Below are 12045 nucleotides of genomic sequence, written 5' to 3' on the forward strand. Positions count from 1 at the left end.
AGTCCGGGTGACCGAGTGAGACTCCAACTCAAAAAAAAAAGAAAGGGAAAAAGGCCAGGTTCAGTGGCTCAGCCTGTAATCGCAGCCCTTTGGCAGGCTGAGACGAGTATACTACCTGAGACCATGGGTTCGAGACCCGCCCAGGCAACTTGGCGAGGTCTCGTCTCTACAATAAATAAAAACTTAGCAGGGCATGGTAGCACGCGCCTATAGTTCCGGCTACTTGGAAGGCTGAGGCGGGAGGATCGCCTGAGCCCAGCAGGTTGAGGTTGTGGTGGCCGGGAGTGTGCCACTGCCCTCCAGCCTGGGTGACAGAGTGAGACTGCAACTCAAAAAAAAAAAAAGGACCTCTACATACAAATGAGTTCTGTTCTGACAGTGCATTTTTAAGTACAATTTGTTCATATGTCCAACACAGTTAGCCCAGGTACCCAACTAACAACTGGGTATACTGTACCAGCTACATCACTGTTGCTTTTACACAAGCTTCTGGACATCCTAGGCTTGAAATATATATTTTCCTACTGTACCCTATACAGTACTGTAAAGTACACAAATGTACAACTCCTTGTAGAGGATGCATGCAAATGACAATGTGTGCCAGATACATGAACTAACTTAACGTGATCAGACATGCAAAAAGGTTTAAATCTTTCAAAGTTCGTAACTTGAAAGTTTGTATGTAGGGGACTAACTGTACATATATTTTTAGAAACAGGCTCTTACGCTGTTGCACAGGCTGGAGTACTGTGGTGTGATCACAGCTCACTGCTGCCTCAAATTCCTGGGCACATAAGATTCACCTGCTCAAACTCTAGAGAAGTTAGAACTACGAGCATGTACCACCACAACAGGCTAATTTTTAAAAGTGTATTTTGTAGAGATAGGGTCTCATTACATTCCCAGGCTGGTGTCAAACTCCTGGCCTCAAGGCATCCTCCTGTCTTAACCTCCTAAAGCCCTGGGATTATTGGTGTGAGCCACCAAGCCCGGTCAATTTTATTTTCAAGACTGCAAAATATTCAAACATATACATAACTATGCTTAAAAATGGCAGAAATCTCCCAAAATGTTGGTTATTTTCAATTGGTGGTAACTTTGGGTAATTTTCAAAAAATAGCTATTATTTTTATAATCAAAGAAAAAAAATGGGCTGGGTATGGCAGTTCATGCCTGTAATACTAACACTTTGGGAGGCCAAGGCAGGAGGACTGCTTGAGCCCAGGAGTTTGAGATCAGATTTTGTCTTCATAAAAAATAAAAATGGCTAGGCACAGTGGCTCAAGCCTGTAATCCCAGCACTTTTGGGAGGCTGAGGTGTGAGGACTGCCTGAGCCCACGTGTTTGAGATCAGCCCAGTGAACTTGGCGAGACCTTGTCTCTACAATAAATCAAAAAATTAGCAGGATGTGGGAGAGCTTGCCTATAGTTCTGGCTACTTGGAAGGTTGAAGTGGAAGGGTCACCTGAGGCCAGCAGGTCGACCCTGGGGTGGTTGTGAGTGTGCCACTGCACTCCAATCTGGGTGACAGTGAGACTCTGACTCACAAAAAAAAAAATTAAAATACAATAAAATAATAAAAAATTAGCCAGGTATGGTAGTGTAGTCCCAGCTACTCGAGAGGCTGAGGTAGAAGAACTACCTGAGCACAGGATAGTCAAGGCTGCAAAAAGCTGTGACTGTGCCACTGCACTCCAGCCTAGGTGAAAGAGTGAGACTCAGACAAAAAAATGTCTTATGACAAATAATATGCAAAATTATAAGTTACACTGTATCAAAAGTACCTAGGAGAAGCATAAGGAAAAATGAAATCTAAACAAAGATCTCACATAAAAAACAAATGAATATCCCCTTATAGGCAAACAAGAGTATCTAAGCCACATATTGAGTTACATCAACCTATTTACTCTACACTTTTGAGAACAAGAACGTTTTAAGTTGATAAGAGAAAAACAGAAGTACAGGTTTAGTCTCATTAATTTTATTTCCCAAGGCTGTAGAATTCCTTCTGCCAATGCCACTGCTGCACCACTAGTTATCAAGTGTATTAGTACCCAGGTATCACTGTTATACCAATGGAATCAGAAAATATTCACTAACTTGGCCAGGTGCAGTGGCTCAAGCCTATAATCCCTGCGTTTTGGGAGCCCAAGGTGAGAGGACTGCCTGAGCCTATGGGTTCGAGACCAGTCTGAGCAACTTGGCGAGACTTCATCTCTACAATAAAACAAAAATTTAGCCACGCATGGTGGCGTGTGTCTGTAGTTTCAGCTACTTGGAGGGCTGAGGTAGAAGGATTGCCTAAGCCCAGCACGTTGAGGCTGCAGTGGCAGGGAGCATGCCACTGTCCTCCAGCTGGGTGACAAAGTGAGACTTCAACTCAAAAAAAAAAGATCCGTTAACTCTCTTGGATGTATTTTTTTTAAGTTGGTGTCTCACTCTGTCACCCAGGTCTGAGTACAGTGGCACACTCAGCCACTACAGCCTTGGGCTCAGGTGATCCTTCTGCCTCAGACTTCCAAGTAGCTGGAACCACAGGCGTATGCCACCAAGCCCAGATACATTTTTTTTTAAATATTGTGGAGACCAGGTCTCACTATGTTGCTCAGGCTGAACTAAAACCCCTGGGCCCAGGCAATCCTCTCACCTCAGTCTCCCAAAGTACTGGGATTACAGGCTTGAGCCACCATGCCCGGCTGGATAGTCTTTATAAAAGGTAATATATGAATACATGCTCACTCTAAAAAATAAACAGAAACACAGGAAATATATGCTATCAACCCTGTCCATTCCCATTTTCTCCCTCATATATAACCAATTTTTTAAAATGTGACTTATTTTTTGAGTTGGTGTCTCTCACTCTGTCGGCCAGGCTGGAGTGCTGTGGCACACTCACGGCCACTGCAGCCTCGACCTGCTGGGCTCAGGCAATCGTTCTGCCTCAGTCTTTCAAGTAGCTGGAACTACAGGCACACGCTACCATGCCTAGCTAATTTTTTGATTTATTGTAGAGATGAGGTCTCGCCAAGTTGCCTAGGCTGGTCTCAAAGTCACAGGCTCTGGCAATCCTCTCACCTCTGCCTCCCAAAGTGCTGGGATTATAGGCGTGAGCCACTGCTCCTGGCCTGGTAGGTATTCTTTTTTTTTTTTGAGTTGGAGTCTCTGTCGCCCAGACTGGAGTGCAGTGGCCACTCCCAGCCACCGCAGCCTCGACTTGCTGGGCTCCGGCGATCCTTCCACCTCAGCCTTCCAGTAGCCGGAATTACAGGCATGCGCTACCACACCCGGCTGATTTTTTTATTTATTGTAGAGATGAGGTCTCGCTGCCCAGGCGGGTCTCAAAGCTGTAGGCTCAGGCAGTCCACTCACCTCAGCCTCTCCAAAGGCATGGGATTACAGGCTGAGCCACCGAGCCTAGCTTAGGTATTCTTTAATAGTAATGCTTTGTCATTTAAAAAAACCTCTTAGCTGCCTCGGTGGCTCAGCATGTAATCTCGTGCTTTGGGAGGCTGAGGTGAGTGGATTGCCTGAGCCCGCGGGTTTGAGACCCGCCTGGGCAACTTGGCGAGACCTCATCTCCACAATAAATCAAAAATCAGCCGGGTGTGGTAGCACGTGCGTGTAATTCCAGCTACTCGGAAGGCTGAGGTGGAAGGATCGCCGGAGCCCAAGAGGTCGGGGCTGCAGTGGCCGGGAGTGGCCACTGCACTCCAGTCTGGGTGACAGTGAGACTCCAACTCAAAAACACAAAACAAAACAAAAAAAACCTCTTGAAATCTGCAGCTTATCTTGCCATTCTCTAAAGGTGCTTTCATAAATATTCTCAACACAGTCTGGTATTTTTTGTTCTTTCAAAATTCCTAAAGATACTTTCCTTTATTGTCTTCATGAAGCTTTATGATTTTGTTTATACACTGTAACTGTGGCATGTCTCTAAGCTATTTTGTTGCTTCAGTTAATACATCTATCCATCCCTGTGTAAATATCACCTAAATTGGCCAGGCTCGGTAGCTCAGCCTGTAATCCCAGCACTTTGGGAGGCCGAGGTGAGTGGATTGCCTGAGCCCACGAGTTCGAGACCTGCCTGAGCAACTTGGTGAGACCTCATCTCTACAATAAATTTTTTAAAAAATTAGCCGGGCGTGGTAGCATGTGCCTGTAGTTCCAGCTACTTGGAAGGCTGAGGTGGAAAGACTGCCAGAGCCCCAGCAGGTCGAGGCTACGGTGGCCAGGAGCAGCCACTGCACTCCAGTCTGGGCAACAGAGTGAGACTCCAACTCAAAAAAAAAAAAAACAAAAAAAATCACCTAAGTTTAATCACATGAAGCATACATCCTCGATCATTTTTCTTCAGAACTATCTAACGGTCCTTTCTCTTCAATATACACTGGATAAATCTGTATCAATTAAAAAAAAAAGGGGGCTGGGATTCTAATTTGAATCTATCAATCAGTTTTTGAAGATCTGACATTTATCAATAATATAGTATTAGACACCATCCAATCCATGAATACTATTTAAAAAATATAATTTTCTTCACAGGTCTTAGAAATTCACAGGTCAATAAATGTATTTCTACTACAATTTTGGCTATTTAGTTTTTTTTTGTTTTCTGATACTATTATAAACAGATTATTAAAGCTACATTTTGCAACTGACTTTACCGATTTTATACCTGGTCACCTTGCTAAACTCTTATTAATTCTAAAAATGTAATTATGAACTCTGGGTTTTTTTTTTTCTTTTTTTTTGGAGTTGGAGTCTTACTCTGCCACCGAGGCTGGAGTGCTGTGCACCCTCACGGCCACCGCAGTCTCAACTTCCTGGCCTCAGGAGATCCTTCTGCTTCCACCTTCCAAGTAGCTAGAACTACAGGCATGTGCCACTATGCCCGACTAATTTTTTGATTTTACTGTAGAGATGAGGTCTTGCCAAGTTGCCCAAAGTGGTCTCAAACCCGTGGGTTCAAGCAGTCCTCTCACCTCAGCCTCCCAAAGTGCTGAGATTATAGGTGTGAGCCACCATGCCCGGTCTTGGGTTTTCTTTCTTTTTTTGTTGAGTAGAGATCTCCCTCGGTCACTCAGGCTGTTGTAGTGCAGTGGCATGATCATAGCTTACCACAGCTTTGGACTCCTAAACTCAAGCAAACCTTCTGTCTTAGCTGGGACTACAGGTGTGCACTACCATACCCGGATATTTTTTTGATTTTTGTAGAAAATCGCTATGTTGTCCAGGCTGGTCTTGAACTCCTGGGCACAAGCAATCCTCCTGCCTCGTTGTCCCAAAGTGCTGGGATTACAGGACTGAGCCACTGTGCCCAGCAATTGAACTCTCGAGTTTTCTATATAGATAATTACCCTACCTCTGAATAACAACAGCTTCTTTTTCTTTCCTTTCCAAACTGATATTAAATTTCTCTTTATTGTCATACTGTACAGACTGAAACCCCTAGTACAATTATGAAAAGAGGTGATGAGTAGCAGGCCACTCTTATGCAATCCTGAACTTAAAAAAGGAATGATTCCAACATTTTACCATAAAGTATGACATCTGTTGTAAGTCTGTGGTACATAGTCATCAAAAGGTAGAAAACGTTTACTTCTATTACTACTTTGTTAAGAATGATCATCTCATGCTTTTATATTTAAAGTTAATTTAAAACAAATGCCCTGCCGGGCTCGGTGGGTCAGCCTGTAATCCCGTGGCTTTGGGAGGCTAAGGTGAGTAGACTGCCTGAATACGCGGGTTCGAGACCCGTCTGGGCAGGCGAGACCTCATCTCTACAACAAATAAAAAAAATTAGCGGGGCATGGTAGTGCACACCTGTAATTCCAGCTACTCGGAAGGCTGAGGCAGAAGGATCGCCAGAGCCCAAGAGGTCGAGGCTGTGGTGGCTGGGAGCGGCCACTGCACTCCAGTCTGGGCGACAGAATGAGACTCCGACTCAAAAAAAAACCAAAAAAACAAAAAAACAAATGCCGATTCATTTTCTACCATTAAACTTGCAACCTATATTCTTGAGATTATTGTTTCTTAAAATATATTTCCAATCTTTCTTCTTCTTGTGTGTGTGTGGCGATAGGGTCTTGCTGTATTACCCAAGCTGGTCTCGAACTCCTGGGCTCAAGCAGTCCTCCTACCTCAGTCTCCTGAGTAACTGGGATTAAGCCATTGGGACTGGTTGCCTTTTCTTCTTTCATATATAGCATTTAAAGCCTTCTAGATACTGCTTTAGCCACATCCCAAAAGTTTTGATGAACAGTATCTTTAGTTCTATATTTCCAACAAAACTTACTCTTTAATCAATGAGTTGTTCAGAAGTTTTTCTTAATTTTAAAACTTTAGGCCTGTCTCAGTGGCTCGGCCTGTAATCCCAGCACTTTAGGAGGCCGAGGCGAGAGGATTGCCTGAGCCTGGGGGTTCGAGACCCAGCTGGGCAACTTGACAAGACCTCATCTCTACAATAAATAAAAAATTAGCTGGGCATGGTAGTGTGCGCCTATAGTTCTGGCTACTTGGAAGGCTGAGGTGAACGATCACAGGAGTCCAGCAGGTTGAGTCTGCGGTGGCCGGAAGTGTGCCACTGCACTCCAGTCGGGGCGACAGAGAGGGACTCCAACTAAAAAAAAAAAAACCAAAACATCTTTAGTAATTGTTTTATTAAATTTTTCTTATTGAGGTAGAATTCACATACTATTAACCACTTTAAAATGTACACCTCAGGCATTTGCATGACTTAGTACACTCACAAGGTTGTGCAACCATCACTTCAACTTACTTTCTTTTTTTTTTTTAAATTCAGAGTCTCACTCTACTGCCCAGGTTGGAGTGCAGTGGCATGCTCACGGCCACCGCAGCCTTGATCTGCTAGGCTCAGGTAATCCTCCCATTTCAGCCTTCCAAGCAGCTGGAACTACAGGTGTGTGCCACCATGCCCAGGTGATTTTTATTTATTTATTGTAGAGACGAGGTCTTGCCAAGTTGCCCAGGCTGGTCTCGAACCCCTGGGCTCAGGCAATCTTCTCGCCTTAGCCTCCAAAAATGCCGGAATTACAAGCTTGAGCCACCGCCACTGTGCCCAGCTCAACTTAGTGGCAAGACATTTTACATCTACAGGAGACACTATCCATTAAGCAGTCACTCCCCATTCCTGTCTCTCCTTAGTCACTGGCAACCACTAATCTGCTTTCAATCTGTGTACTTACCTATTCTAGATATCTCACATAATGGACATATACTATATAACTTTCTGCATCTGGTTTCTTTAACTTGGCATATTTCTGAAGTTAATCCACATTGCAGCATGTATCACACAATTCATCATTTCTTTTTAGAGATCAATGTTCCATTATATGAATTTATCACCTTTTGTTTAGGTACTCATTTGTTGATGAACATTTGGGCTGTTTCCATCTTTTGGTTATTTCGTGTTGTTTTTTTTTTTTTAAGTCAGGGTCTTATTCTATCTCCCAGGCTGAAGTGCAGTGGCATAATCACAGCTCACTGCAGACTCAACCTCATGGACTCAGGCGATCCTTCCATCACAGATGCCTGAGTAGCTGGGACTACAGGTATGGGCCACCACAGCTAGCTAATTTTTCTTCTACTAAAACAGAAATTGAATAATTTTTTGTAGAGGTGAGGTCTTGCTATGTTGTCCAGGCTGGACTCAAACTCCTGGGCTCAAGTGATCTTCCCTCTTCAGTCTCCCAGAATACTGGAATTAGACATGAGCCACTGCACCTGACCCAGCTTTTGGTTATTTGAATAGTCCTGACATGGACATTCACGTGCAAATATCTGTTTAAACACCTGATTTCAATTATTTGGGGCATAGATCCAGAAGTAGAACTGCTATGTCATAGGGTAATTCTGTTTAATTTTAGTTTTAGTCGGGTTCTCACTCTTTTGCCCAGGCTGGCTCACTCAGTGGCATGACCATGGCTCACCACAGCCTTGACCTCTTGGGCTCAGGTGATCTTCCTACCTCAGCCTTCTGAGTAGCTGAGACTAAAGGCATATACCACCATGCCCAGCAGAGTTTTCTATTTTTGCAGAGACAGGGTCTTGTTATGTTGCCCAGGCTGGTCTTGAACTCCTACACTCAAGCAATCCTCGAGACTGGGCCTCCCAAAGTTGTGATAACAGGCATGAACCACCACACCATGCCCTTTTAACTTTTTAAGGAATCAACTCTTTTCAGCAGCAACTGGGGTGTTCTACGTTTCCACTAGCAATGCACAGGGATTCTGATTTTCCTACATCCTTGCCAACACTTGTTATTTTCCCCTTTCTCTAAATTTTAGCCAACGTAATGGGTGTAAAGTGCTATCATCTCATGGTTTTATTTGTATTTCTCTAATGTTTAATGATGTTGAACATCTTTTCATGTACTTATTGTCCACTGGCATATCCTTGGAGAAATGTCTATTCACGTGCTTTAGTCCATTTTTTAGTTGCTTTTTTTGGTCTTCTGTTGTTGAGTTACAAGGGTTTTTATATATTCCAGAGAACAGATCTTATCTGTTTTTTAACTTTGTATAACTTTACTCCATCAGTTTCTCAACTTCTACTTTTAAATCCATTAGTCAGTTTATTTTTATATTTCTAGTAAATTTTCAATTTTATGTATTTCAAAGTACACATTTAGATATAAAGATTCATGAGTTATACACTTAAAAATAATATCTCAATATAAAATACCTGTTTCTATTCTATGTATTTATTTACTTATTGAGTCAGAGTCACACTCTGTTGCCCAGGCTGTAGGGTAGTGGCATACTCACAGCCACTGCAGCCTCGACCTGCTGGATTCAGGTGATCCTTCTACCTCAGCCTTCCAAGTAGCTGGAACCACAGGCACATACCACCACACCTGGCTAATTTTTTGATTTATTGTAAAGATGAGGGCTTGTCATATTGCCCAGGCTAGTCTCGAACACCTGGACTCCGGCAATCCTTTCGCCTCCACCACCCAAAGCGCTGGGATTATAGGCATGAGTCACTACATCCAGCTTACTTCTATCCTTTTAATTGTTTTCTCTTTGTTTTTACTTTGTGTACCATCAGTATTAACACCACTGATTAGTCACATCTATTTTTTTCTATTAATAGCAGCTGCCTGATTTAATTTTCTGCCACCCCACATTTCCTCCTACCTTAAATCCAGAATATCAACAAATTTTGGAAGGTGAATTACTAGCACATATTTACTCTGTTGAACCAGAAGCCCTTACATGTTTTTCAAATCTAGATTGTGGTTATTAAGTTTTCCAGCTATGAATTACTATGAGAACGTTTATGTCCTCATAAAGCCATCAACTCTACCTATTACCCACTGCTGGGGGGTGGGTGCTATGGGGAAACTAAGTCACTCTATCACTGACAACCTGGCTTATGTTTTTTTTTTGTATAGCAGAGAAGAAATATGAAGCATAAATTGAAAAAAAGGAGAGAATGGGGGAATGACCAAGATGCCAAATTGTAAACTACTTCAATAAAGATGAGCCTATCTGCGATGAGTCCTTTTTTCATTTGACTTTAAACCAAAAGGAATTCAACTGGTTCACTGTGAGAAAATGGGAACAACATAAAGATCCCGAGCAAGCAAGATAAAAAGGGCAATTCTACCAAAAGACTAACTGAATGAAAAGTCTGCCAGGTTTCCCGTCTCTTTTCATGCCAGCCAAGAGTTAAGTATGTGAGTTGCTCTCTTCTCACTTTACCTCAATCTCAGACCATCTCCAGGGTTTTCACGCAGAGTTCATGGATTAGACTTTGATAATCACTGGCAGATAATAAGTGGTAAATATGTAACTGATAGTTATGTTCACTTACTTCTGAATATCTCCATTGTTTCTTAGTTTGTTCTTACTTTTCTTTTCAGCCTTGGTTGTAACTGGATCCGATTTTCTGGAATTCAAAGGAGAGGCCGAGATACTTCCCTCACAGAAATTGTTCTTTAACAGAAAAAGCATAAGAAACTTATTAGAAGGAATTTTATAAGAAAATTAGCTATTAGATACCTGCACATGCATGTTTATTGCAGCACTATTTACAATAGCAAAAACATGGAATCAACCGTGCTGCCCACTGAAGTTGGACTGGATAAAAATTGTGGTACACATACACAATGGAATATTATGCAGCCAGAAAGAAGGACAAACATGGACTTCTCAGCAACTTGGATGGATTTAGAGTCTATAATACTCAGTGATTTATCACAGAAACAAATAACTAAGTACCGTATGTTCTCACTCATAAGCTAACCCTGTACATTTACCATATTGTAAGGAAGGAATTGGCAGTAGCTGGAAACTGCCAGGGGGTGGGAGAACAAACAACATTAATAAGGGTACCTGATCTTAAATCAAGCAAAGCAGGGACCAAAGGTAGGTCCAAACTTTACCGTACAATGATAACTTGTATACCTAATCCTGAATTGTACACATCTTTAAAATAAAATAAATCAAAAAAAGAAAATAAGCTATTAATTTTTAAGTCAGAATCCACATAATTTTTCATAAATTATATTTACATTTATAAATTCCATACATCTTTTGAAGAATACTGCCCATGTAAAAATCAAACAAAATTAAGACTATTCAAGTTAGTCTAAATTAATTATATATTTTTTGAGTCATTTTCTCACTCTGTCTCCTAGGCTGAAGTGCAACGGCATGATCATGGCTCACCACAGCCTCAACCTCCTGGGTTCAGGCAACCCTTCCATCTCAGTCTCCCAAGTAGCTGACATTACAGGCACACACCACCACACTTGGCTAATTTTTTTATTTTTTATAAAGACAAGGTCTCATTACGTTGCTGAGGCTGGTCTCAAACTCCTGGGCTTAAACAATCCTCCTGTCTTGGCCTCCCAAAGTCCTAAGATTACAGGCATGAGCCATTATGTCCAGTTGTTAATTACATTTTTACCGTACACTATTAAGTACAAAAACAGGCATGAGGACACTAATCTTATTAGCTGATAATTTCTACTGACTTTTCTAATAAAAAACTTCATATAATCATAACTACCTTGTCTACAGGGGAAAATTCAAAGAGCTGTGAATATACTTGGAGTAAAAGTTAGTTTTACATTAGAAAAATTTAATTCTGAATTTTAAGACCATACCAATTAATATCACACATATTAACTTGTTGTACCAGTCTTATAAGTTTCTTTTTCTTTTCTTTTCTGAGTCAGAGTCTCACTCTGTTGCCCAGGCTGGAGTGTAGTGGCATGCTCACAGTCACTCCAGTGTCGACCTGCTGGCCTCCGGCAATTCTTCCGCCTCAGTCCTCCAAGTAGTTGCAACCACAGGTGCGCTCTACCATGCCCGGCTAATTTTTTACTTATTGTAGAGACAAGGTCTTGCCAAGTTTCCTGGGCTGGTCTCGAACCTGCAGTCTCAGGCAATCTACTTGCCTCAGCCTCCCAAAGTGCTGAGATTACAAGTGTGAGCCACTGCATTCAGCACATAAGTCTCTTGATACACTATTTAAAAAGTTGATATAATTACTCTCAAATATCAATAAATCTACTTTTATGATCACATGTAAAAACTAGGATTAGGATAGACACTTGAAAGACAGGTACAAACGACCCACATATCTTCTTCCCTATCCTATTTATTTTTTAATTGGTCAGTGTCTTTTCCTGATATAGCCTCCTGATTGTGTATCTTTCACTTAAAAACAAAACATAAAAAGAGGCATACAATGCAGAACTTGGGTATACTATTTGAGTGGTAGACCTTTTTTTCTTTTTTTTTTGAGTTGAAGTAGCTAGAATCACAGGCGTGTGCCACCACGCCTGGCTAATTTTTCTTTATTGTAGAGACAAGGCCTCACCAAGTTGTCCAGGCTGGTCTCAAACCCCTGGGCTTAGGCAATCCCTTCGCCTTCGCCTCCCAATGTGCTGGGATTACAGGCTGAGTCACCAAGCCTGGCTGAGTGGTAGACCTTTTAAAAAAAAGAATTCCTGCCGGGCTCAGTGGCTCAGTCTGTAATCCCAGCACTTTGGGAGGCTGAGGCGAGTGGATT

General features: G+C 42.1%; 1 protein-coding gene across 1 annotated transcript in view; it reads right to left on the reverse strand.

Annotated features, from left to right (window-relative positions):
* The window catches only part of RNF168 (ring finger protein 168), a 35559-nt gene that overhangs the window by 6427 nt on the left and 17087 nt on the right, over positions 1 to 12045 (reverse strand). The window contains exon 5 of the mRNA XM_008064227.1: positions 9838 to 9959. Coding sequence (XP_008062418.1) covers positions 9838 to 9959 — 122 coding nt within the window. The remainder of the gene's footprint in view (positions 1 to 9837; positions 9960 to 12045) is intronic.

This window comes from Carlito syrichta, unplaced genomic scaffold (assembly GCF_000164805.1).
Source record: "Carlito syrichta isolate Samal-C Ts95f unplaced genomic scaffold, Tarsius_syrichta-2.0.1 Scaffold307240, whole genome shotgun sequence".
Lineage (NCBI taxonomy): Eukaryota > Metazoa > Chordata > Mammalia > Primates > Tarsiidae > Carlito > Carlito syrichta.